The sequence below is a fragment of the Oryctolagus cuniculus genome, chromosome 2 (assembly GCF_964237555.1).
Source record: "Oryctolagus cuniculus chromosome 2, mOryCun1.1, whole genome shotgun sequence".
NCBI classification, from domain to species: Eukaryota; Metazoa; Chordata; class Mammalia; order Lagomorpha; family Leporidae; genus Oryctolagus; species Oryctolagus cuniculus.
Window position 1 is genome coordinate 109,655,134 of NC_091433.1, and position 27,704 is coordinate 109,682,837.

Genomic DNA, 27,704 nt, shown 5'->3' on the forward strand with positions numbered 1-27,704 from the left:
AGAGCCCTCATCTGCAGTGCCAGCATCCTATATGGGCGCCGGTTCGAGACCCGGCTGCTGCACTTCCGATCCAGCTCTCTGCTATGGCCTGGGAAAGCAGTAAAAGATGGCCCAAGTCCTCGGGCCTCTGCACCCACGTTGAAGACCTGGAAGAAGCTTCTGGCTCCTGGTTTTGGATCAGCTCAGCTCCAGCCGTTGCAGCCAACTGGGGAGTGAACCAGTAGATGGAGGACCTCTCTCTCTCTCTCTCTCTCTCTCTCTCTCTCTCTCTGCCTCTCCTTCTCTGTGTAACTCTGAATTTCAAATAAATAAACAACTCTTTTAAAAAAAGTTATTTAACTTCACTTGACTCCATTTTCTCCTCTGTAAAACAAGCGAAATGAGGGTCCTAACCTCTTAGGGCTGCTGTGAAGACCAGATGAATTAACGTGTACACATTCTTAGCATAATGCCTGGCAGAGTGGGAATGCTGTGGGAATGCTAGCTATTTTTATGATCATTTCATCCTTATCTCCAGTTCTAAAAAAAAACTGGAGAAGTATCAGGAATGGTCAGGAATATTAGATTGGCAAGTCCAAAGGGAATGCCCAGTAGGATGGGGCTGGTTATAGAAGAGATTGTGATTCAACCATTAGATTCCCTTTTTTATAATTTTTAAATTTTTTTTTATTTGACAGGCAGAGTTAGACAGTGAGAGAGAGAGACAGAGAGAAAGGTCTTCCTTCCGTTCGTTCACCCCCCAAATGGCCGCTACAGCCGGTGCGCTGCGCCGATCCGAAGCCAGGAGCCAGGTGCTTCCTCCTGGTCTCCCTTGTGGGTGCAGGGCCCAAGGACTTGGGCCATCCTCCACTGCACTCTAGGACTGGAAGAGGAGCGACTGGGAATAGAAACCAGCGCCCATATGGGATGCCAGTGCCGCAGGCGGAGGATTAGCCAAGTGAGCCATGGCGCCAGCTCCTATTTTTTTAATTTTCAAATGTTTCCTACCTTAAAAGCAAAACCAGAAGTTTGGGCGTTTGGCCTAGTGGTTAAGATACCAGTTTAGATGCCCATGTTTTATGACAGTGCCTGGGTTGGAGTCTTGACTCTGGCTCCTGACTCCAGCTTCCTGCTACTGCAGACCCTGAGAGTCAGTGGTGATGACTCAAGTGATCGGGTCCCTGTCACCTACAGAGGAGACCTGGATTGAGCTGCAGGCTCCCTGCTTCAGCCCCAGCCCAGCCTAGCCCATTGCAATTATTTGGGGAGTGAACCAACAAATTCAAGTTTTTTTCTCTCTCTTCCTCCCTCCCTCCTGAATAAATGAGCTTTTAAAAGTTAAGAAACAAAAACCAAAAAAAATCAGAAAGCCTTCACTCCACCCTGGAAAAGGATAGCCCAAGTCTACTATCTCTCCCTTCCCCACCCATCCTTAACATTCTTTAGCCAATACCAGAATGGCTCTTAGGAAGTGTCACTGACCAGGAAGTAAGCCCCGTGGCTTCTACTCACCCCTCCTCATCTCTCTCCATCTTGCAGCTGTCACTGGCTCTTTCTCTGAAGTTCTAGTGCTCACTTCCCCTTTTCTGCCAACGAGCAATAGTGACAACCTCTTAGTAACTCAGTGCCAGTAGAGCCAAGGCTGAGTCATCTTCTCCCAGACAGCTTTGTTGTGCCCTCTGCTTTGGTTTAGAATGCCACCATGAGCCCTGACGCAGGGCTCAAAATCTCACTGCCAGCTTGGCCTTCCTCCTCTCTTCTGTCCTTTCAGCAGCCCCAGGCCCATCGGGACTAGTTAGCTCTCACTCAGAGGAGCCAGCCTCCTTCTCCTCCAACTCACCGTGTGGCTGTCACCAGGAGGGTCTTCTGACCAGCATCTCCAAACAGGTCATTGTCAAAGCTCCCCAGTGGCTTCACATTATATGCTGAATATAGTCCAAATGCTTTCCACAGCCTCCACCCAGAACCCACAGCTCACTCCAATCCCACTCTTTCTGTATGATCTCTGTTCTTGCCATAGTCCTGCCCTTCTACATTCCAGACACAAGGAAGAGCCACAGTCAGCTGTGTGCACCACGCAGTGCCTGGTCCTATTACAAGGAAAACACTCAGTAAGTCTTTAAACAGGAAATATATGAAATGTAAGTAAATAACAACTGTGGCAAGCACTAAAGTCCTCTAAAAAGTAGCTTCCTCAATGTTTGTTCCTTTCTCCAGAAGCCAAGATGATGGTCTTTCCTTTGATGCTTGGACGCTCAAGAAATTGGTGCATATTCTTCTCTCTCTCTCTCTCTCCCCCCTATTACTTTCTTCTTTCTTTTATTTTCTTCTTTAGTTGTTTCTTTCTTTTTCAAGCAGTAGAAAGTGAGAGAGAGAGAGAATATTTTTATCTGCTGGTTCACTCTCCAAATGCCTGCAACAGTTGGAGCCAGAGTCAGGAGCAAGGAACTCATCTCTGGTGTTGCACAGTCTTACAAAGATAGCAGGGGCCCAACTACTTGAACCATTGCTGCCTTCCAGCATCTTCATTGATAGGAAGATGGAGCCAGAGCTGGGAATTGAACCCAGGGACTCTGATGTGGGAGACAGGCATCTTAACTGCTGGGCCAAACACCGGCACATGGACTTTGACTGCAAACTTGACACTTTAGTTGAAAAGAGGAATGTTTTCAGGTTGTTGAGTAGAGGGCACTTTTATAATTATTAAACCACTTATTGGGCACTAAAATATAATGCCATTTTATAGAAGAGCAATGATACAACAAGATATAAGGATCATTAGATGGTTGAGGAGAATTCTTTTTTTACTGTTACCAGATTTTTTTCTAATAGAAATCCAGTTGTCTTTGTGTTAAGGTCTTTCTTTTGGATACCTTCCCAATACAATCACAATTATTTTTCCATTAGTGAGAAATAGTTCTCTGATAGTTTTTCATGACAAGCCCATGGTGCCAACTGCACATCCTGTTAGAGGTTTCAGAGTGCAGCTTCCCATACATCTGACTCTGTTATTGCTAAATGACAATATAAAGGTGGACAGTGAGATAGGATTCAGGTTAGAAAATTTAGAAAATGATTTTTAAAAAATCATCCAGCTGATTCCAGTGAATGCCAAAATGAAAGAGGATTTATTTGAGTGATCTAATCCTTTTATAGCATTTTGGCTTTCACTGAAATGAATGGAATGGAAAATTATGATCACACTTACTAGAAATAGATCATTTTCATTCTCTACATGACAGTTTTAGAATCTGTATTGATAAGTCGCACATTTATTAGATCCTGGCCTGATTGAATCTCAGGTGCCTTGATGAGACTAGGAATCTTGATCACTCTACCCCTCAGTCCAAGCCCAATTTTCTTAAATTCAACTTTCAAAATGAATATAAAATTGCGTTCTTTTTTTTTTTCAACTAATGGGTGTCAGGAGTATGGAATAACAGAGCACATTGCATAAACCATGAATAATCTAAAAAGTATGTGGGTACCTCTGACTCTAGAATGTCTTGTTATTTGTGCATGTGATGTTGTAAGAACTCAGGGTCCTGCACAGGAAACAGTCAAGCCCTATTACGAAGACCTGGTGCCCTTCCTTAGCTACCCGGCCCCTCTGGACTGCCTTTCACACAGAGTCCTCTGATGGCCCCCTGGAGAAGAGCAGGAATCCAAAAAGGAATGGCCTGCAGCCTCATGGGTAATTTCAAAGCTGTCTGTCCCCATCCTGCTAGTGGCAGACATGCCCGTTGTCCCACAGCAACGGGGGCTCCAGGACAGTTCCAGCAATTGCCTCCTTGTGCTGCAAGTTCTCGCCCTCTGCTTCTTTAATCTGCTGCTGCTTCCCTCTGATGGGCCCCTTTCTTAGCCTCTTTGTCTTTTGACTTCCTTGGGGTTCACTCATGGCTTCTGCCTTACTCCATCCTCTGCTTCTGCCTCAGCTCAGACACTGAACAAAACTGCCTATCTTTGCTGCAAAGGCCATCAGAGAAGAGATTCAATGGTTTCTGTTGGCCTCAGTCCAGTTTAAATCATCCCTACAGAAAAGGATCCAAAAGTTAAGGTCCTGTCTCCTGTACACGGCTGACCATCTTTGTGTTAGCCATCTCACTGTCCTAAGTTAAATTTCTGAGTATGTGTCTAATTTGATTAATGGTAGAAAAATGATACTCAACAAATTTGCTTATTTGGTATACAAAGGCTTATAATGTGGAGTCCTTAGGAGGAAAACCAACGGGAACAAAAGGTTCTCAGTGATGAAAGGTTGGAGCAACTGTTCAGTTGGTGACACAAGTCAGCTCTGAGTTAAGCAGAGCGGGCAGGGTGGAAGACAGCCCGAGGCTATGAAGCTGCCTGAGATGCCAAGGAAGGGGAACCCGCTGACACAAGACTTGGGTTGCTCTGTACTGAGGCCTCTGTGTTGTAACTCAGCTGTGTTCAGGTTTTTTTTTTTTACAGTTCTTTTAAAATTATATGTTTGGGGCAGACCTGTGGCATAGCTGCTGGCTTGTCATTTGAGATGCCCATATCCCATCTTGGAGTGCTGGGTGCCAGTCCCGGCTCTTGTGCTTCTGATCCAGCTTCCCACTAAGGTTCTCCCTGGGAGGTGGCAGACAATGGTTCAAGCACGTGGGTCCCTGCTATCCATGTGGGAGAGCCAGACAGAGTTCCTGGCTCCCGGCTTCAGCTTGACCCAGTCCTGGCTGTTGTGGGCAATGGGAACTGAACCAGTGAATGGAAGAACTCTTTTTGTCTCTCTGCCTTTCAAAGAAAAAAGGTGAAAATAGGTTTTAAAATTGCAAAGAAATGTTTCTTTGCTCCCTAACCTGGGAATGACTTGTTGACACCCTCTTCACCCCCAGGATGGGATGTAAACATCTGTTCCTATACAGAAGCAGATGCAATCCACTCTCATAATGCATATCTCCAGTACACATTTGTTAAGTACACAAAACAAATTGCTGGCAAAAGGTCTTTAAAGTATTTTTAAAAGACTAGGCTTGCCATGCATCCTGCGGAGATTGCCTTGGAGTTTCACTGATACTCCCGTAAACAACGATTTTATTTTCAGAGGGTAATTTGATTTTTTAATGCTGTCTCTATCTTCCCATATTCCTTATATAGATGCTGACTATCAAATGGAATGTGCAGACTTCTGGAAGATTCATTCCTTTGAAGACACACCTTAGTTTTCATTGTAGTTCACTTCCGAGGTGATGTGGCATTTTCCACTGCCTCTGAGACACTAACGTTGGAATGTTCAGTCATGTCCCGAAGGAAGTGCTTGCTTTCTCTCTTTCTCTCTCTCTTCTCTCTCTTTCTCTTATTTATCCTTTCTTCAGCCTTATAATTCTAATCCTAGGCCAATGTAAAATTTACAGCAGAGGGGCCGGCACCATGGCTCACTTGGTTAATCCTCTACCTGTGGCGCCTGCATCCTATATGGGTGCCGGGTTCTAGTCCTGGTTGTTCCTCTTCCAGTCCGGCTCTCTGCTGTGGCCCGGGAGTGCAGTGGAGGATGGCCCAAGTGCTTGGGCACCTGCACCCGCGTGGGAGACCAGGAAGAAGCACCTGGCTCCTGGCTTCGGATTGGTGCAGCACCGGCTATAGCGGCCACTTGGGGGCTGAACCAATGGAAGGAAGACCTCTCTCTCTCTCTCTCTCCCTCTCCCTCTCTCTCTCTCACTGTCTAACTCTGTCAAATAAAAAAAAATTTAAAAAAATTTACTGCAGAGACAAAAGCACAGCCACAGGCAGATATTTACAGAATGCCCATAGTGGAGGTTCGTGGGCTGCACGTACCATGGCGGCAGGAGGGCTCCGGCTGCCTCAGGTCTCTCCTGGCCACTTCAAAGCCTGAGTGGGTCTCAAGCTGGCCTTTCCTCTAACCTATTTGTTCTGGCGGCCACACACACCTACTTACAGGGGTGCTCTCAGGTTGGAAGCTCAGGGGGATGGTACAGTGTGATAAACGCTCTGGTAGGAGAGGGGTAGAGTATGGTGGGTCCCTCTCCCGGGGCTGGGAATAAGGGAAAGCTTCCTGGGGCAGTGGCCTCAAGCTGAATCTTGAAGGATGGTTTAGCTAAAGCGGGCAGTGGAGTGGGGATGAGGGGTAAGTTTGCCAGAGGCAGCTGTAGGTACCACAGAGAGAGAGCATGGCTCAGGAGGCAGACGGTCAAATGTCTCCCTCGCAATGAGCAGGTGCGAGGTTGGGAGGGTCCCGGACGTTCCTGCAAACATATTGTGAACTCCTTCAGGGCTGACACTGCATTCTACAATTCTGTGTCTTTCAAACCGTGACTACACGAGGAGGGCTCAGCACAGCGGCAGTGTCTGACTGAGGTCTCCCTTTACTGTGGCGCTGTGGTGATGGCTCCCGCACGACAAGTGAACAGCATCTTTTAAGAGCCCTGTGAATGAGAGAGGTGTTTTCTCGAGTTTCTGTAAATCCCACTTGAGCCGAAAGATCTGAGAGGCTTACAGTTCTCCATTCCCGCATGTTTCCAGGAGCAGTTTCTGATTTAGACTAAAAGAATACCTAACGTGTCTTTTTTTTTTCATTTTTTTATTTATTTTTATTTTTTATTTTGTTTTAATTATTTTTTTGACAGGCAGAGTAGACAGTGAGAGAGAGAGACAGAGAGAAAGGTCTTCCTTTTGGCGTTGGTTCACCCTCCAATGGCTGCCGCGGCTGGCGTACTTCGGCCGGCGCACTGCGCTGATCCGATGGCTGGAGCCAGGTACTTATCCTGGTCTCCCATGGGGTGCAGGGCCCAAGCACTTGGGCCATCCTCCACTGCCCTCCCGGGCCACAGCAGAGAGCTGGCCTGGAAGAGGGGCAACCGGGACAGAATCTGGCACCCTGACCGGGACTAGAACCCGGTGTGCCGGTGCTGCAAGGCAGAGGATTAGCCTAGTGAGCCGCGGCGCCGGCCCCTAACGTGTCTTTTTAAAACTTTTTATTTATTTATGCAAAAGGCAAAGAAGCAGACAGCTATCCAGATGGACAGACGGACAGAGATCTTCCACCTGATGGTTTACTACCCAAATGCACCCAATAGCTGGGGCTGAAACAGGCCAAAGTCAGATGCCCAGAACTCCATCTGGGTCTTCCCTGTGGATGGCAGGGACCCAAATACTTGAGCCATTACCTGCTACTTCCTGGGGTGTCCAGTGATAGGAAGCTGGAATCAGGAACAGAGCTGGGACTTGAACTCAGGCATGGATATTCAGCTACTCCAACGTGGGATGTGGGTTTCCCAAGAGGCATCTTAACCACTGTGCTAAATGGGGTTTTTTGTTCTCACTGGGGTTGGTTACTTACCCATGGATTCTGGCTTCACATGTGGCCTTTCTGGTGTCTGCCCTGGGACGCTGGGGTTAGCTAGTTGCATTTCCTGGGTTCTGGTCTCCAGCTAGCTTTCTGTTAGGTTCTGCCAGGAAAGGGCACTGATGGTGGTGGTGGTGGTGGAGGGTGGCCTTAGAAGAAGGAGGAAGGAGAGAAACTTCCTGTTTCCCCTTCCCTTCAACAATGCATCAGTTGCTACAAGTTGTTGGCAACAGCTGTGCGAATAGTGGAGTTCCGGTCATTCCTGTCACCAGCTGCCCATGCCCAGGCAGCACTTTTTCAGAGTTCTAGAAACAACAGCCAAAGTTCTCTACTAGTGCCTTGGCAGGTGTTAGCCCAGGGTTTCCGACCCACAGCCATTAACAGCTTCTGATACATGGGTATCCATCCTGTGTTCTCTTTGCTCTTCCACCCTTCTGTCCTCATTTGGTTGTTCCAGCTCTTCCAACACCTTCACAACCAACCCACAGTATGGTATTTCTTTTGTCCAAAATATCTCCAGTAGTTTCTTCTTTTTTTTTTTTTTTTCCCAACTGGCTGTTACTGACACCTACTTGTATGGTCAGTTGCTCTGAAAGAGGGGGAAAGAAACATCTGAGGCCATGAAAAGGAGGCATAGATTTTGTTGTGCAGGTACCCGTAACTCCAACACTGGCAATCACGGTCTTTGATATATTATGTGAATAAATGGTTAGTTGAAGTCTATTGGTTGGATGGCACAGTTGAACTGCTAGAATTGGCTTTGTGCATACATGATTCCAGATGCAGGGCTGTTGATCCAGCATCTTTTACAAGTAGCAAATCCACAAAGGAAGAAAAAGAAGAAATCGCCAAAGCTCTATAATTTTCTGGCACACAGTTCTTTTCCGATGGGCCCTCTGTTTACATCAAATATATTAAATATATACCAAACATAAGTGAGTCAGTTCAGTGTGTGTCTCAGTCACTCCCAAGGTAAAAGCAACCCTCCAAGTCTGCCTCCTAAAACCATCTTGGCAAGGATTTTGCTCCCACAAGCCACTGCTGATTGTTCGAATGATGTAGGGAAGCGGGTCTGTTCCCACCACAACATTTGGATTCTCTTTTGTTTGGGGTTTTCTTGAAGGATTCTAGCAGTGCCTCACACATTATATAAACAGCCCTGGCCACAACGTTTGAATAGAATGAGGTATTATAATTCCTTCATGTGTAGCCATACGACCCGGCTTTGTTTGAATACCTTGATGGATACATCTTCCCCAATGGTGTGAATGCCAAATAGGAAAGACATCCAAGGTGGTCTCGCCTAGAGATGAGCAAAGGTGTAGGAAGGAAGAGCAAAACCAAAAATCATTTAGCTCCCTGTTGTTGTGCATCTGGTTGGACCTTAATGCTCACCTATTCTTGACTATTAACTGAAGTAGGGGATTCCATATGGTTTCTCTATAATTTCTTGGGCCTCATGTACCCGATCTGATTCTATAATATAAAGTTTGTACACCTTGTCTGAAACATTCCACAGCTAACAAAGAGTTAATAGATTGTTCTACTGCCCATCCTGGTCCCAGTCCCAACAGTTTCTCAGCAAAAGTGATAGAGTGCATGTTTATCTATTAAAATGATAGGTCTCTTATTACTGCCACATAAACCACTTTAAAAAGCCAGGGACAGCCTCCTGACATGATTTATCTTGAAGCCTTAGCACTGAAAAAGATCCCACTTGAGCCAGCAGCCAAGAAACCAGAATCAGAGAATTTATAAACACTCATAAATGATGCACGGTTGATTGTTAATGGATGGAGGGGGAGTGGAGTAGAAAAGATGAGACCTAGAGTTCTTGTACTTGATTTCCTGGAAGCTGATTCATGTAGGCACGGCCCCACCAGTAAGCACTCACAATCAAAGAGATAAAAGGAAAAGATTCATTTCCTGTATGTGCTCTGTTTTTAGCTCAAATGTCACTTCCAGGAAGGCTTCCCTTCCCTGAGAATCTGACTGATGGCTGGATCTTATCTGCTGTCCCAGCACTATGGCTTAATTACCCGCCTCGCCCGCTTGTCAGCGAGCGCCACGTGGTTAGGTACCAGCTGCCTCTGGAGTGATGAGCACCCAGAAGAAGCCTGTGGGATCATGAAGATGTTTGTGGAAGGGACAGCCACAACACAGCAGCTTTTTTAGGGATAGACTCTCAAACGGTGAAGTTATACCCATGGAACTTCTCGGTTACAGTTCTACTGAAGGTGTGAAATAAAGGTCCAGGGAGAAGGCAAAAAGCGAAACTGCAAAAGTAGACAAGAAATAAAAGCAAGTGTCAGGGAAGGAGAATCATCATGGAAAAGATTTTAAAGAATGAAAAAGAAGGGTGGGCATCTTTGTTTCCCTCTCGCGCAGTCATTCTACCTTTCAAATAAATAGAGAAAAAGAAATACATACTCATAGATGAGACTTGCTGGGATTGGGCTCTACTGTCTTTGACTGTTAAACAGATAACCACGGGTGTAGTTGGAAGATTCAAGATGTTGTACTCTGCAAAATTAAGATGCATCATCAGCCAATTTGGACCGATGCCTTAGAGGCATGTATAAGTATTCCACAGCATTCCAATTTTTAGATCAACTAACTGAAATCCACACTTTCCTAAGCATCAATGCAAATACTTTGAGACAGGTGTAACTCCATCGCCAGATTTCTTCCCAAACCTGCCCTTCTGCTGCCAATTAGAGTTGCAACAAAATAACAAAATGCACCCAAAGGAAAACAGTTTTGTGTGTGTGTGTGTGTGTGTGTGTGTGTTTTCTATTTGCTTTTTGTCTTGCTGAGAGTTCTATTTGTGACTAGAGTCCAGGGAGGAATTTTTGCTGTCTTCCTGAGTAAACTCAGTGAGTCTGTGACTGAAGATTGTCCTTCCCTGCTTAACTTTCTCACTCTGACATATGTCTCTGCTCATAGAGTATTTGTAAATACATTTCCTTCTTTCACAAACAGAAAAAAAAGTGGACAAGATAAACATCTTTTGAATATTCATCCACTCAACAAAACTTTGTCAACTGCTAAAGATGTGAGCAGTGGGGCCTGTGTTGTGGCACAATAGGTTATGTTCCAGTCCCAGCTGCTCCACTTCTGATCCAGCTCTCTGCTAATGCACCTGGGGAAGTGGTGGAGGATGGCCCAAGTGTTTAGGCTCCTGCACCCATGTAGGAGACCTGGATGCTGCTTCTGGCTCCTAGCTTTGGCCTGGCTAAGTCCTGGCTATTGTGACCATTCTCTGCCTCTTCCTCCTTCTCCTTAACTTTGCCTTGTAAATAAATAAATCTTAAAAAAAAAAAAAAAAAAGATGTGAGCAAATGGTGTAGGGGCTCTGGAATCAAACATACATGGAGTTTAATTCTGATTTGATCCTTTACTAGTTGCCTGAATTTCTATTTGCCAAACTACTTAATTTCTCAAGGCCTCAGTTTGTTCCTCTATAAAAAGTGATAATAGTTATCTGTGCTACTTGGTCTTCTGGCCAATTCTTGGAAATGTCTTCCAGCTATTATTTCTCTCCTTCTCTCTCTCTCTCTCTCTCTCTCTCTCTCTCCCTGCCCAACATCCAAATGGCGGTACTTCATCTGCAAGACATAGTCTGCTTGTCTGTCACTAAGAGAACTGTAGGGGCCAGCGCTGTGTTTAGTAGGTTAAGCCTCCGCCAGCTTTGCTGCTTCGAGTGCCTGCTGCTCCATTTCCAATCCAGCTTCCTAATGGCCTGGGAAAGCAGTAGAAGATGGCCCAAGTCCTTGGGCCCCTGCACCTACGTGGGAGACACAGAAGAAGCTCCTGGCTTCCAGCTTTGGATCGGCCCAGCTCTGGCCATTGTGACCCTCTGGGAGAGTGAACCAGCAGATGGAAGATCTGTCTCTCAAATAAATAAAATCTTAAAACAACAAACAAACAAAAATCCAACCAGCACTGTATAGCCAGGCTAGTATCATACCTGTCACCCTGTCATCCATACCTATGACATACTTTAGGCAAAATCTATCCAACATCAAAATGATATGGAATGATCTGTCTTTATTGCTTACATCTGGTCATGAAATCTGTCACCAGCTAGCTACTTGGCAATGTATTTGTCACAGGCTATAGGAAATCTGGCTCTCAGTCCCTCAAAGGAGGAAGACAAGCTGTGATTAGTCATCAAGGCCGTCATGTCAAGACTTGTCCACGGCACTGGACAGTGGACAAAACCTCTTTTTATCTGCTCCCCCAAAGTGGTGGGGGATCACAGGAGGAATGTGATGTGTCTTTTCCTGGACTTTTAAGATCTTTGGACAGTCAAGGAGGGAAGTCTCACCGTGGGGAAGCTGAAAAACTTGTGCATGTCAGAGCTGATTATTAATTAGTTATCTCGAAACAAAAGAATGTTGCTGAGAAAACAACCCATTCTGATTGATGTCATCTCTTGGAGTTTTCAATCTTTGAGTTAGTGTTTTCTGAAAGGAATCTATTATTTTGGGAACTTGGCAGGAACAAGGCTGTCTGCTTGATCTTTGCCTCCTGAACTCCCTGTAAAAATTATCTTGTCGGATTATTGCAGCAGTAAAGATACCACAGCTCTTGAGTTTGAACCCACTGGTACCACTTACTGGTTGTGACAGCCTGAGAAAGTCCTTTTACATCCGTGAGTTCTTTCCTCATTTGAAAAACGGAGATTCAAGTATGAACGATGCAATGAAAGATTTTAACAATGAAAGAATTTAACAACCACGAGATTGTGTATCCAACGGCAGTTACTAGCGGAAGCAATGGAGACTCCACATAGGAGCCTACCCAGGTAAGGTTCGGAAGTTAACCTCAGTCTACGAAACGGTGACAAATTAGGACACTGGGGCTCAGGAAGAGGCAGAGCAACGTGATGTAGTGGAAAAGTCAGGGCCATTAGCACCTCCAAGATGTGCAGGTGGATCCTAGTTATGTTAATTTTTCCCTAGTTGCTAAATTCATCCCTCCTCCCTGAGTCGCGGGTTCCTCTTGGATACGCTGCAGATAACGATGCCCATGGCTAGGGCCGCCGGCGGGGTGACTGGGGGCCTCAGAAGCTATTGTTGGTTTAGGGCCGGAACCCGTCACCCCGAATGCTGCCTGCGCTGGACGGTCGGGCTACGGAACCCGCCGCTCAGGAAGGCAAGGAGCCGGGGGCGGTCCCCGGGCCGTGCGGTTAGCGCGCCGACGCGGAGGCCGCGGTCTCACCAGGGCCTTTGTTGGCAGCCGGAGCGGCCTCTGCACACGCCAGGGAGGATTAAAGCCAGATGTGGTGGCGGGGAGGCTAGAAGTACGCCGAGCGCGCCGAGCCCGGAACCCCAAACGAGCAACCACGCCACACCTCGCCGTGACAGTAAATGAAGGGGGGACGGGCGCTCACGAGACTTATATAGGCTGCGCCACGGCACCCCTAAGTGACAGCCCGGCGGGCCACTGGCGGCAGCGCCGGGCCGCGCGGGGCGCCCAGTGGCTGACCGCGCAGCCGCCGGCGGCCAATGGCTGGCGGGGTCGCGGGCGGGGCGGCCGGCGCTCCCAGCGGCGGGGGGGCGGAGTCGCGCCGGAGGGGGCGGGGCGGCCGGCGGCGGCAGAGGCAGAGGCGGCCACAGCAGCTTCGCCGGCGGCCGCGGCTGAGCAGCCGACGCCAGCGGCAGGTGAGGGGGCTCTGGTCCGCGGCGGTGCGCGGCATCCTGGCGATGGGCGCTCAGGGCGGCTGCGCGGAGGGCACGGGGCTGAGGGGCGGCGCCGGCTGCCGGGATCTGCGGCGTCCGGGGTGAGGGAGATCCACCTGCTAGTAACGGAGCCGCCCGCGCCGCGGCCCGGCCGGGTGCTCCGTGCGCGGGGAGCTGCGCTCGCCTGTAGCGCTCGGGGCCGGGTGGGGGCGCCGGCAGGGCCGCGGGGGCGGGGCGCTCTCCTGACGCCGCAGCCGCCCCTCAGAGCCGCGCGCTCCCCGGGTGCCGGCCGGACGCCTGGTGCGTGTCTGGCGCTCGGCGGTGTGACAGGGCGCGTCGACTCGGAGCGAAAGTGGGGCAAAGTGTGCGGATTTGAGCGAGGTGGGAAGCGGGAGGGAGAGTTGGTGGCGGGACCCGGCGGCCGGAGAGCCCACGTCCGCCGCCCGCCGGCGAGCAGGCGCCTCAGCGGGGGTCGGGCCAGGTGGGGCGCGGGCGAGGCGATCGGGGCGCGGAGGCCGGCTGCTGGCGCCCAGAGGCGCGGGGCGCGCGTGCCGCCGTGGGGGCGGCCCTCCATCCAAAGTGAAGACCCGGGAGTCCCGTGGGCGGGCGGGGGTGGGGGAGCGCACCCCCAGCCCCAGGCCTCGGCCCCCTCCGTGCTGGGGAGGCTGCGAGCCGGCCCCCCGGGCTCGGGTCTAGGCGGCTCCGCTAGGTGTTGCCAGGTGTCGCCGGGGAGGAGGCGTGTTTTTGTGAGCTGGCTGGCGGTCGGAGCCCCTTGGGCACCACGTCGTGTGTGTCTCGGCGGGAGCCCAGTCCCTGGCTTCCTTTGCGGGTTGGACATGGGCACGAGGTGCACTTGCCGGGGCTTTTACTGTCAGACGAGTTGTTTGATAAAGGAGGGCTGAGACGTTCGTTTGGCTGGAGAATCCGGCGGGCGCTTTGTGGCTTCTGTTTCTTCTGCATGTTGGGGGGTGGTGGTGGTGGTGGTGGTGGTGGTGGTGGGGAACATAGTTTTACTCACAGGTTATCGCGACCTGGGTCTCTCGGACCCACAAGTGTAAATCCGAAAACGCGCCAGCTGGGGGAAATTATGTAAGCTGCATGAAAGGCGAATATTATCTTGTTAGAAATGGCAAACAAGTGAATAGTGGCGAATAAAGTGAGCCAGGCTTACGTCATGGCTTTTGGGTGCCTTGGATGGTGCCTTTCCGTCTTCAGGCCCCTCTGTTGTGTCTGGAGGACACTGATTAAGTGTCCAACCGAGTGTCCTCCTCGGCCACGGAGCCGGGTGATAATTTCAGAGAACATTTTAAGACAAAATAAAGGGTTTGGTCTCAATAATAGAGCGTAAGACTGGTAAAACATTAGGATTGTTGAATGTGTTGACAAAACAGGCTTTTCACTCTGAGGTCCAGAGTTGAAAGTTCCATTCGTTTTTTGCAGGGATGGAGCAATGGCTCGTAATTGTAGTCTTGCTGTTGTTGTTGTTGTTTGAAGATTCGATTTTGGCAAGTGATCATCTTGGGGATTATGAAGGTGCTGGATTAAAGTGTTTGCAAATGTGGGAAATGATGAAAAATGTGGGTCACCTGGAGCTCACAGGCCAGCGTCTCAGCTGCCTCTCCTGATTTTAGAGCATGGCGCTCATTAGTTTTGCTCTTGCCTGGAGAGTTTGATCACTTGTGCTGTATGGTTAAACTCCATTAGTTCGGCAACCCTAATTTCAATATATGATTACATTATCTTACTGAGGGAAAACTTGTTCATATTTTTTTCTTGCAAAATTTCAGGTCTTATTAGTAGAATTCCCTTACGTATCTTCTTCAAACCAGAGTTTAATAACTTCCTAGTCCCTATATTTAGTATTCTCTATGTTTTTCATGTGTTGTGAGTAATAAATCTGTGGTTTATTTTGACTTTGAGTTCATCGTATTTGTCTCCATGTATTTATATTAAATTTTATCATTCAGGGTTTATATTTAATCCAGCTGTTTTAAAATAGCCCTTATTTTATGATTTCCTGTTTCTCTGCTTTCCTATTAGTAGTTGAATGTTTATTCTAATAATTTGAATGCTTTTTAGGTCTTTTACTAGAACAAAATCTTTTCTGGAGTAAAATAGGTCCAAGAATATAGCAACAGAAAGTTCTAAGCATTTTATATAATGCCACACCAGTATTAAAATTCCACGTTACATAATTCACTGAGTTATCACCTCTGTTTTTATAATGAGAATTTATTGTTGGCTGCTTGTTAATATATTAAGCACTTTATGGGCTTTAGTTAAAATGATTGGATTTTCTGCCTTGAATATGTAATTCTAAACTGTAGATATAGGCATGTTTGTTGGCTGTAAAAGGTGGATAAATTTAGTCTTAGCAAGCAGTGATAACTTAGAGAATATCTTTGGAGGTCCTTGTGCTTAGGTGGTAGTCTTACTTGTAGTGGGAAGTAGTACCCCCTCTTGTACTGGGGTTCAGTGCCTCTAGAATGTCACATAGAAGTTAACAGGCGTGAATTAGTTGGGATCTGGGGAAGGCATTCACCAAAGGCTACAGGAAGTGAGAAATTTGCTTAAAAGTTGTTTAAACTTTGGTAATCCTTATGAATTTTGCAACTATCCCATAATTGACACATGTTTGTTATGGAATATGAACAGATGTTTACATTCACCTTGTCTGGTAAGATTGAATACTTTGGGAAGATTCTCCAGGTCATCCTGAGACCTAGGGTGCCCTTGGCACTTCTTTATACTGCCATGTGCAGCTGACCTAATTTGAGAGGTGGTAGGTAACAGTTTGGACTTTGTTCTCTGTGGGTTCATTTCTTTATGTGTAAAATAGGGTTAAAAAATGCTTGCCTTGTAGGGTTTTGTTAAGTTTTAAACCATATAATGGATTCAGAACATAGGAAACATTCAGTGAGTTATAGTGGCTAGTGGCTCTCATCATCGCTGTTATTTATACTGTCCTGTGGTTTTCCTTAGCTAGTGGAGGTTTCCAGTGATGTTCAGTGTTAAGAAGTAGCTGAGATAGTAGTTTCTGAATTGCCTGCCAATGGCAACTCTACTCTTCCACTGAGAGAAGTGTCCCGTGGGATTGTTAGGCATTTTTGAAGGTACATTAACTCATCCCCGGCAGAGTGTAATTTAGAATATTGCAAAGTACATCTTGTGGTACCCTTGAGGCCACAAGAAATCAATGCACATCTGAAAGTGCCTGTCATGCCCCCAGGGAATGAGACTGGCTGTGCATAGAGTGGACTGAACCAGGGACTGGGTGCATTTTTGTTGATGTTGTTTGATTTTTTTAATATAGTTAACATTTGTTGAAAACCTGTTACAGGTTGGGCACTATGCTTAAGTCGTAATTCCTTGCCATTTTTTCAACTGGTTTGTTAGATTGGTAATGTTCTCCCAGATTTCCTGAGTGAAAACATTGTAACAAGCTATATATTTTTTAAGAAGAATTATTTGTTTTTTTTTGAAAGGCAGAGTTAGAGGTCTTCCATCCTCTGGTTCACTCCCCAAATGGCTACAACAGCCAGAGGTTGGGCAGCTTAACCCACTAGGCCTTGATGCTGGCCCATGGATTGCTATATTTCCTTTCCTTTTCTTTCTTTTTTTTTAAGATTTATTTATTAATTATTTGAAAGGCAGAGTTACAGATAAGCAAAGGCGGGGCGAGAGAGAGGGAGAGAGAGAGAGAGAGAGATCGGTCTTCTATCTACTGGTTCACTCCCCAAATGGCTGCAAGGGCCGGAGCTGGGCCGATCTGAAGGCAGGAGCTTCTTTCTGGTTTCCTATATGAGTGCAGGGGCCCAGGCACTTGGGCCATCTGCTGCTGCTTTCCCAGGTCATAGCAGAGAGCTGGATAGGAAGTGGAGCAGCCAGGACCGGCGCCCATGTGGGATGTTGGCACTGCAGGTGGTGGCTTTACCCACTAAATCACAGCGCTGGCCTTTACATATTCTATATGCAAAAATAGTCCCACTTTGTCAAAGGGGTCACATAAATAAGAACAGTGCCTGCTAATAATAATTGATAGAATTAAAAAAGAGAGAATGGTCCAAATGGGAAGTGGGATACACAGCAGAATCATAGAATGACAAATGCCCTAAACAGCACTCTGGCCTCAAAATCAGCCCTTAGGGCATTCAGATCTGGCTAAAAAGCCCATGAGAGCATTTCAGGCATGGAAAGCCAAGACACTGCCAAAAAAATGACCTAAATGAAAGATCTCTGTGAGTGAGATCCCGGTGGAAAGAAGGGGCCAACAAAGAAGGAGGTACCTTTCTCTGAGTGCAGGAGAGAACTTCCACTTTGATTGCGGCCTTGTCTAAATAAGGTTGGGGTTTGTGAACTCAAGAGGCTTCCAAAGCCTTGATAGCTCATGACAAGAGCCTCAGGTGATTACTGACATAAATAAGAGTGTCAATTGTTAAATCAACAGCAGGAGTCACTGTGCACTTGCTCCCCATGTCAGACCTCTGTCCTTAATGTGTTGTTCTATGAGAATTAATGGTAAAACTAGTCTTCAAACAGTACTTCATACTTTGTGTGTCTGTGTGGGTGCAAACTGTTGAAATCTTTACTTAGTGTAGAGTTGATCTTCTGTATATAAAGATAATTGAAAATCTTAAGAATGGGATGGGAGAGGGAGTAGGAGATGGGATGTTTTGCGCATGGGAGGGTAGTTATGGGGGAAGAACTGCTATAATCCAAAGTTGTACTTTTGAAATTTATATTTATTAAAGTTTTCTATAAAAAAATTAATAGTCCCACTTTATACTCTGAGAATAAGCAGAGCTGGGATTTGATACCAGGCACTCAACTATGGAATGCAGGCTTCCCAAGTAGCAGCTTAACCCGCTGTGCCACAACATGTACTCTGATTTCTTACATTTTTAAAAAACATTACTTGTTATGCAATAGGAAAGTTGGGGAGCATGAAGATTATGTTACTCAGGAGCCATTGCGTGATCGTTAGAGTTCTTTCTCATCGTGGAATCTGAGTCCCATAACTTCTCCCTTTAAATAAGTAACCCTAAGTTTTCATGGATAAGACAAAACCAGGGGGAAGGAATGTCATTTGAAACTTTTTTTCTCTGCAGGATAAAGACCATATAATTCTAGTAGGAGGATACTTCAAAAAGTTTGTGAAAAATGGAATTAAAAAGTAAGTTTAGGGGCCGGCACTGTGGCATAGTGGGTAAAGCCTCTGCCTGCAGTGCCGGCATCCCATATGGACGCCGGTTCACGTCCTGGCTGCTCCAGTTACGATTCAGCTCTCTGCTATGGCCTGGGAGAGCAGTAGAAGACGGCTCTAGTCCTTGGGCCCCTGCACCCATATGAGAGACCTAGAAGAAGCTCCTGGCTCCTGGCTCTGGATCTGCGCAGCACAGGCTATTGTGGCCAGTTGGGGAGTGAACCAGTAGATGGAAGACCTCTCTCTCTGCCTCTCCTTCTCTCTCTGTAAAATCTTTCAAATAAAATAAATAAATCTTTAAAAAAAAGTTTATTGCGATAAAAAATTTGAAATCCATGCAGGTTTTCATAATTGTTTTTTTCCATGAACTTTTTGAAGACCCATTGTATTTTAAATGAGTAAGTTAGATGTAGGGATAATCTTTATAGGTACAGTTTAGCCCTGCCAAAATCTGTTTATAGTTCTGAATAATGAATGAAGAAACCTTTATTTTGAATTATTGAATAAGTTTGTCTTTCTCCCCTCACTCCCCACAGGAAGAAAGCAAGCCTGAGACAGCAGTGTGTAAAGACCGTGACAGTCCTGAGTAGCAGTTGTGAGTGGTATTACTGCTAGATACCTTCTGCGGAGCATCTGAAATAAACTTCTCTATTGATTTTTATTGGCCTAGAGCCAGGAGTACTGAATTCAGTTGATTTTGGGATAAAAGGAAAACAGTCCTCATTGTCATCATAAACATATGAACCAGTGTGATGGTGAAATGAGATGAGGCTCCGAAATGGAATTGTAACCACTGCTTTAGCATTTATTACTTCGTTCCTTACCTTATCTTGGTATACTACGTGGCAAAATGGGAAAGGTAAGGAAAATGTCTGAAAATTTGAATGAAGTGTAGTGGGCTTTTTGCTTTGTAAATGGTGCATAGATGCTTAGGTTAAATATCACAGCAACCTGCATGCTGTCTGCCGGCAGTTTCTTTCTGACACAGATATGAAACGGTATTCTTGGACAAAGGAAACAGAATTTCTAATTCCAGTGGTGTTTGTTTTGTTTTCAGTTTCTTATAATTGCAGTTGAAGAAACAAATAGTGATCAGTGGTTTATGTTACACATGACAACAAGTTGAATAACAAAGACTATTTTGGCATTTTATTTATCTTTTTTTATTAAAGCATCATAAATGTTTAATAAAGTTTCTTGTGCTGAATGTTGTCTGAAACACTTAAAAGAGTGCACAGCTTTCGTGAAATTTACATGCTAATTATGCTAAAGATTTGGGGCTATGTAGTTAATGATTTAAGCTGCATGTCTTGCCAGATTGTTCCTTAGGCAAAAAGAACTTAAGGGTCTGAGAAGAAAATCTGATTAGAATATTAAAAAAGTGTTTTAAATAGATTTAGTCTATTGAACTGTATCTTAAAGGAAAATTGTCAGTTGATTGGAATTATGTTCAGAATAGTGCATTTTCTTTTTTTTTGGCGGGGAAGAGAAAATATTTGGAGTAGATTTCTTATACTTTTCACTTGTCTCCTTTATTAACTTGAGGAATGTTGGTTGTGAGAGAAAGGCTGGAGGCTTTGAGATGCATATTTAGTTTGTGAGAGTCAAGTTAGAGTGGTCATCATCACCTGTGCTAGTGCTGATGCCATTTTATTGAAGTCCACTGAAAAGGTTGTTTCGTGACCTGATTTTTCTGATGTGTGTGTGTGTACACACATAACTGCATATTTAGCTATAAAATAAACAAATGTAAATAAAAAGTGTATGTTCTGGGCTTTGAACAAGCATATTTTTACTCTTTCTCTGAGTTGGGCTCTAACTTTGGGGATAACTTTTGGGAAAATGAAGATCTTTCTGAAGACCTTTGAGTACAAGTATATACGTTGTATATTTCATTTTTCATTATACCAAATGAGAAGACTTAATCAGGAAGAACTCTGAATAATTAACTCAGGCAGACTGTTGATTGTCCCACAGTGAACAATAACAAAAAATACTTTAAAAAAAAGTCTATTTATGAAGTAAGAGAATTGACAATAAGAAAAGTATATGGATGGCTTTTTTTTTTCTTAACGGGAGACACTATTGAAGAAACTTGACCCTTCTCACTGTGTCTCAAGGGATTTAAAGTTTTGGAATTTTCATTACATTTAGTTCTTTTTTTTTTTTTTTTAAAGGGAAGCTTTTTTTTTTTTTTTTTAAAGATTATTTATTTGACAGAGTGGCATTGAGAAAGAAGATGAGATATATGGAGCAAAAGAGAGAAAGAAAGAAAGGTCTTCAATTCACTGGTTCACTTCCCAAATACCTGTAATGGCTGGGGCTGGTCCAGACTGAAGCCAAGAACCCAGAACTTCATCAAGGTCTCCCACGTGGGTGGCAGGTGCCCAAGTATTCAGGTCATTTTCTCTTGCCTTTCCAAACACACATTACCAGGGAGTTGGATTAGAAGCAGTACAGTCAGGCCTTGAATTGGCATTCCGATATGGGATGCCAGTGTCACAAGCAGTGACTTAATCCACTGCGCAACAATGCTGGCCCCATTCCATTTATTTTGTTTCTTATGTAAAGGCATTAGAGGCATCATATATATCTTAAGCTGTATTTAGATTCAAAATTAATTTAAATGTAAAGACTTTCAGCATATAGTATTAGGTACATACAAAGTCTCTTATCTTTGATCACTGCTCTTTAAACAGCCCTGTGATCCTCTGTACATTCTCTTCTGCTGTTTTTCTGCCTAGTATTTTGTCCAGACTCTCTCAGGTATCAGCGTAGGACTCCTGTATGGTTATATAAAGTCCCCTGTGTTGAATTGTTATCATTTATGTAACTACTCTGTTAAGCATTTGGACTCTTTCTAGATAGTTCTGGCAGTCAGCCTGGATTTTGCAGGGCAGCCTGATTCAGATTTTTAGTTCTGATATATTTAAGCCATGTGCTCTGATTTTCATTAATTAATTGATTATTATTTGAAAGTCAATATTAGAGGGAGGGGAGAGACAAAAAAATCTTCCATCTGTTGGTTCACTCTCCAGATGGCTGCAACAGCTGTGTCTAGGCCAGGCCAAAGATAGGAGCCAGGAACTTTTTCCAGATCTCCCCTATGGGTAGGGGGCCCAAGCACTTGGGCCATCTTCTGCTGCTTTTCCCAGGCAATTAGCAGGGAACTGGATCAGAAGTAAGGTAGCCGCGACCTATGCTGTGGTGTAGTGGGTAAAGCCACCACCTGCAGTGCTGGCATCCCATATGGGCACCAGTTCAAGTCCCGGCTGCTACACTTTCAATCCAATTGGAATCTTCCAATACAATTACAATCTCTGCTATGGCCTGGGAAAGCAGTAGAAGATGGCCCAAGTCCTTGGGCCTCTGTACCCATGTGGGAGACCCAGAAGAAGTTCCTGGCTTCAAATCGGTGTAGCTCCGGCCACTGAGGCCATTTGGGGAGTGACCCAGCAGATAGAAGACCTCTCTCTGTCTCTTTGCCTCTGCCTCTCTGTAACTGTGCCTTTCAAATAAATAAAGCTTAAAAAAAAAAAAGTAGCCAGGACTCAAACTGGCACCCATGTAGGTGGCAGTTTTACCCACTAAGCCACAATGCTGGTCCCCTCTAATTTTTATTTTAAAAATGTGGCTTCTGTAACCTTGAACATTGCCAGACTAAGTTTATTTTTAATTAAGTTTTTTGGTAATTGCATGTACCTATTTTGTGTCTAGCACTGTATTGCATGCTGTGAATATGAAAAGAAATAAGAAACTTCTTGCCTTTGAGCAGTTCAGGGACTGATAGGGAAAGATGCATGTAAAAAAGTATGCCATTAGGTAGAATGAGATACAATAACACAATGCTTGTTCAGTTATAAGCATATTGCATGTATTATTCCTTATAACATTCCTGAGAATATTATTGTCTCCTTTCTCTAGGTGGAATAACCAGGCAGGGTGGTTGAAAAACTTACTAAAGTCACAGATTAAGTATTAGAGTTGAAGTTTGGATTTAGACAGGCTGATTCTAACGCTTACTCTTGGCTGTTGATCTGCTGCCCAAGAAAGCAGAGACAGAGGCTGCTGATTCTTCAGACACTCACAGAGGAGGTAGAATGTAAGGGATGAATTTGAAAGTAATGCATAATAGGGAATAATGGGCATACTAGGAGCTGCATGTGCTGTTACAAGTTCTGAAAGAGATCAGAGATTTAGGCTTTGAAAGTGTGAGATGCTTGTTATAACTGGTACAGGGGATTCCTAGACTTTTTTTTTATGATTGATTTACTTGAAAGTCAGAGGGAGAGACAGATCTTTCATCCTCTGGTTCACATCTCAGATGGCTGCAAGGGACAACACTGGGCCAAGCTGAAGCTAGGAGCTTCATCCAGGTCTCCCTTGTGGGTGGCAGGAGCCCAACCGCTTGGGGCATCTTTTGCTTTTCCCAGGCCATTAGCTTGGAGCTGGATCAGAAGCAGAGCAGCTGAGACCTGAACTGGCATCTGTTTGGGATGGTGGCATCTCAGGCAATGGCTTTACCCATTATGCCACAATTCCTACCCTGAATAAGTGGTTTCTGATGTCAGTGGTTGATGTTTGTCTTTGGAGGGTTCCTTCTGGCTTCCGCTTTTCCCAGTTCTTTCCTGCAAATTAGCCCACATGATCCATGATTCCTTTCATGACAGCCTCCATGGTTTTGGAGAGGACTCCAAGACCTAAGTTTCTTGTGCTCAGTTGCAAATGAAGTCAGTTCCTTTGGGAAGAGAGTAGGATCTGTTTTATGTCTCCAGGCAAAATACTTGAGCCAGGGCTCTGAAAGTGGGAATGAGAACATAACAGGGTTCTCTCTGAATAATGTCCCTCTTTCTGGGAGCTGAGCACTAGATCAGAGGGCTGGAATTCAACATTCTCTTGATTCTACTGCTGTGGAGTCACTACCACACGAGTTCTGGAAAGGGCTTTAGGGCTCTGATACTCTGAGCACACTGCAGCCACTGTTCTGTCTGTGTGGGCTGGTTGGGATAAAGGAGTCCCCACCTCTTAAGAGTACTTGTCTGGAATTTAGCACCAGGGACTAGGGACAGAATGGGAAAACTGAAGTCCTGCTTCTCTCAGGTCTCCATGTTGTAGCTGGGAGGCAAGAGAGTCCTGTTTTTCATTATAGCAATTTGGAGTGGGGTCTCTACCTTGCTGCTTTGGGTGGAGCATGGAAGGGAGTTCTCTTAGTTCATATAATACACTCTCACCTTTCTTAATTTTCATGGGTAGATGTTTCTTCACTTGATCTGATGATGGTTTCCAAATGCTTTAAGTGATTCTTTAAAAAATAATTTTTGCAAGTTTCATTGGATAGTGGATCAGCAGAGCACATGTTGTCATGGTGGAAGCTGAGCTCCAAAAATATATTCTAAAAAATATTTTATTTATTTGAAAGGCAAAAAGGACAGAGAGAGAGAGGCCATCTATCTACAGGTTCACTCACCAGATGTTCACAACAGCTAGGACTAGGCCAAGCTGAAGCTAGGAACTCCGTCTGGATCTCCCACATGGGTGGCAGGAACCCAGGGCCATCATCTGCTGCCTCCCAGAGTCTACAATAGCAGGAAGCTGGATTTAGGCTCTGAAGCTGGGATTTAACTCGCAGGAACTCGCATAGAGCATATGGGCATTTCTACTACTTTTTTTTTTTTTTTTTACAGCTACATAATACTCCATTTTGTGAATGTACAATAATTTATTCAACCACTCTTCTCTAGGAGCATTTTAGATTTTAATTCATATATCCACTCATTCAACATTTTAAAAATTTCCTGTTTCTTTTTCTAAGCATTGTGTTGGGTCTTGGATAATGAAAATCTAGTTTTTAAAAAATTTGATTTTAGCCTTAATTTCTTTTTTTTTTTTAAATTTTTTGACAGGCAGAGTGGACAGTGAGAGAGAGAGACAGAAAGGTCTTCCTTTGCCGTTGGTTCACCCTCCAATGGCCGCCGCGGCCGGCGTACTGCGCTGATCCGATGGCAGGAGCCAGGTACTTATCCTGGTCTCCCATGCACTCCCTGGCCACAGGGGAGAGCTGGCCTGGAAGAGGGGCAACTGGGACAGAATCCGGTGCCCCGACCAGGACTAGAACCCGGTGTGCCAGTGCCGCAAGGTGGAGGATTAGCCTAGTGAGCCGTGGCGCCGGCTGCCTTAATTTCTTATTCAAACTGTGGGAAATCAAGAACTTAATTTTTGGGAGAAAATTGTTACTACTACTTGTATTATAAACATGAATGACTAGGGATAGAGTTGATTTGATTAACATTTAAATTTAACTTATTCAGGAAAAGTAGGTTCTATCATTTTCTGCTAAAGTGTATTTTGTTTGCCTATTAAACTTGCTATTTGGTTTTCAAGATAAAAGACCAATTTTTCAGCCACTCTATTCTTTACCTTTCCAACAGGACGCTAGAAGGTAACTTGGAATACATTGCAGTCAGTATTTATTTTTTTCCAATTTATTTTTTCAGTTTAAAAATAGTAAATGTTCATTTGTTCGATTTTTTTCCCCATCCATGGTTGAGATATGTTGTGATTTCCTAGCAAGGAGGATGGAGAGTTGGCATGTGACTCTGTCTCACTTCTGCAGGTTTAGATGTTTATTGCCTCCAGAGCTGTTTCTTTTCTTTAAATGTTCTAATTCAAGTATCACATACACATAAGAAATACATAGATTATGTGGTATAGCTATGCACTTTCACAGAGTAGGCACATCTGTGTAACAAAGCCCAGAAAGTAGAACATTTCAGCACTGCTTGTCTTGTGGTGTAGATTGGTATACAATTCATTGAACATTTTATCTAGGAGTTTCTGGGTCAGCCACTTTTTATTTTATTTGAAAGGTAGAGAGACACAGAGATCTTCCATAGACTGGTTTACACCCCAAATGCCCACAATAGCCATAGCCTGGGACTCAGTCCAGGTCTCACACATGGGTGGCAGGGATCCAAGTACTTGAGCCAACACTTGATGCCTCCCAGTGTGTTTGTTAGCAGGAAGCTGGATCAGAAGCAGAGGAGCCAGGTCTTAAACCAGGCACTCGTGTGGAATGCAGACTTCCCAAGTGGTGACTTAGCCACTGAATAAAATGCCTACCACAGCAGCTTCCTTTCTTTCTTATAGTACATCTCTGAAGGAACCTGATCTTGGATTCCATTTCTTTATTGCAGTTTGTGTTTAGCCTTCCTGCTTGCATATTCCCCTACATTTATAGAATGCTGCTAAGTGACGGGAAGCTGAAGATGATGAAGATACAAAACTTGTCCTTTGAAGTCATTCTTCAAGGTCAAGGCAGTGTACCACTGTCTCATTCACTGTCTCTTTCAATAAATCACCCAGCCTCAAGTCTGTGTTCTGATTGAGGAATTGGAAACTTGTGTTTGATCACAATAAAGGTTATGAAAGATCCAAAGGACTGGGGAGGAGTTTATTCATCTTTTATTACTGTATTGTGTATTTTACTCTTTTTTTTTCCATTTTATTTGAAAGATGGAGACAGATCTTACATTTGCTGGTTCACTGCCCAAACACCTGTAACAGCTATGCCTGGGCTGAGTCAAAACCAAGCAAGGAACTCTGAGTCTCCTTTGTGGGTAGCATGGACCTAAGTACTTGAGCCATCGTGTACTGTCTCCCAGGTGTATTAGCAGGACGCTTTATAGGAAGCGGAGTACTAGGTACTCCTGTATGGGATGCAGGCATCTGAAGTGGAGAATTAAGCCACTGAGCCAAATGCCTGCCCCTTAAATTTTACTTCTTTAAATATCCTGTATTTATAGACTTGCACATTTATTTTGGTCGATGTTAGTGTAATTATGTATATGTATGAACATGTCTTTTTTCTCTTAAAATTTACTTAAAAGTACAACTGGTTCTTTTGAATTTCAGACATGTCAATCAGACAAAACAAGTACAAATATTGCAAAGCTTACTATGTATTTATATTTAAACTTACTCTAAACTATCAATACTATGGACTTTGTTTTATTTCTGTATTTCCTCGTGGTTATAATTCTTACTAATTTTTAAAAGATTTTATTTACTTATTTGAGAGGTAGAATTATAGACAGAGAGAGGGAGAGACAGAAGAGAAATGTCTTTCATCACTCCCCAAATGGCCGCAACGGCTAGAGCTGGGCCAGTACAAAGCGAAGAGCCAGTAGCTTCTTCCGGGTCTCCCATGCAGGTGCGGGTCCAAGCGCTTGGGCCATCTTCTACTGCTTTCCCAGGCCATAGCAGAGAGCTGGGTTGGAAGAGGTGCAGCTGGGACATGAATTGGCGCCCATATGGGATACTGGTGCTGTAGGCGGAGGCTTAGCCTACTATGCCACAGCGCCAGCCCAAGTAATTCTTATTTTTATACATTTCTGGGATTTGAGAAATTTTACTTGAGTAGGGAGGAAAAAAGTGATTGTCTTCTGAAACCAGTAATGTCAAAAAGAATCAGAGTTACTGATTGAGAGTGTGCTGAATATGATAGGGACTTTGCCTGTCCCAAAGTATTCTGACCTGGGCTACTTGTTATCTGTTTGGGTTCTTTTTTGCAGTTAAACTTGTTAGATTAATTAGGCCTTTTGAGTTTATATTAGTCTTAGAGATTTTAGTTGTTTTCCTTTTGGAATAGGATTTTTTATTGTTCTCTTATTATTAACCTAAACTGGTAGAGATACTGCCAGCTTAAACACTCTCACTTAGAATCTTATGATTAAAAGTCCATCTCTGAAGGGCGGGCACAGTGGGTTAAAGCACCAGCCTGCAGTTCCAGCATCTCACATGGATGCTGGTTTGAGTCCCGGCTGTTCTTCTTCCAATCTGGCTCTCTGCTAAGGCCTGGGAAAGCAGTAGAAGATGGCCCAAGTCTTTGGGCCCCTATATCCGTGCGGGAGATTTGGAAGAAGCTCCAGGTTCCAGGCTCCTGGCTTTGAATCAGCTCAGCTCTGGCTGTTGTGGTCAATGGGGAAGTGAACAAGTGGATGGAAGACCTCCCTCTCTCTATCTGGCACTACCTCTCTCTGTGACTCTCTTTCAAATAAATAAAATCTTAACTCAAAGGTGGACTTTTTTTTTTTTTCTTCTGAAAGAGCTGGTCAAGGAGCTTGAGCTTTTAGAACACATTATTGGCCGGCACTGTGGCTCACTTGGCTAACCCTCTGCCTGCGGCGCCAGCACCCTGGGTTCTAGTCCCGGTTGGGGTGCCGGATTCTGTCCGGTTGCTCTTCTTCCAGTCCAGCTCTCTGCTGTGGCCCGGGAAGGCAGTGGAGGATGGCCCAGGTGCTTGGGCCCTGCACCCCATGGGAGGCCAGGAGGAAGCACCTGGCTCCTGGCTTTGGACTGTCACAGCACACTGGCTGTAGCAGCCATTTTGGGAGTGAACCAATGGAAAAAGGAAGACCTTTCTCTCTGTCTCTCTCACTCTGCCTGTCAAAAAAAAAACAAAAAACAAAAAAAAAAACCCACCACATTATTGAATATTCTTTTTTACCCAATT

General features: G+C 44.9%; 1 protein-coding gene and 1 long non-coding RNA gene across 9 annotated transcripts in view; one reads left to right on the top strand and one right to left on the bottom strand.

The window, feature by feature from the left end:
• Window positions 1-935: 935 nt before the first annotated feature.
• Window positions 936-12,763, bottom strand: LOC127490287 (uncharacterized). The gene is made up of 3 exons (XR_007918180.2): window positions 12,530-12,763; window positions 9,734-9,826; window positions 936-8,606 (listed from the first exon to the last, which is right to left on the bottom strand). It is a non-coding gene; the product is annotated as an uncharacterized lncRNA (long non-coding RNA).
• A 95-nt stretch (window positions 12,764-12,858) lies between these two features.
• Window positions 12,859-27,704, top strand: part of MGAT4A (alpha-1,3-mannosyl-glycoprotein 4-beta-N-acetylglucosaminyltransferase A) — a 116,702-nt gene continuing 101,856 nt past the window's right edge. For 3 of the 8 annotated variants that reach the window (XR_011386465.1, XM_051842664.2, XM_070068758.1), the window contains exons 1-2: window positions 12,859-12,972; window positions 18,730-19,052. Coding sequence is in view for 7 of the 8 variants with exons in the window: in XM_051842664.2 (XP_051698624.1) it covers window positions 18,959-19,052 (94 nt within the window). In the remaining variant the exon portion in view is untranslated. Of the gene's footprint in view, window positions 12,973-13,220; window positions 13,372-13,619; window positions 13,838-18,729; window positions 19,053-27,704 lie in introns of those variants that run through there. The other 5 variants (XM_070068759.1, XM_070068757.1, XM_051842667.2 and 2 more) reach the window with 5 other exon arrangements.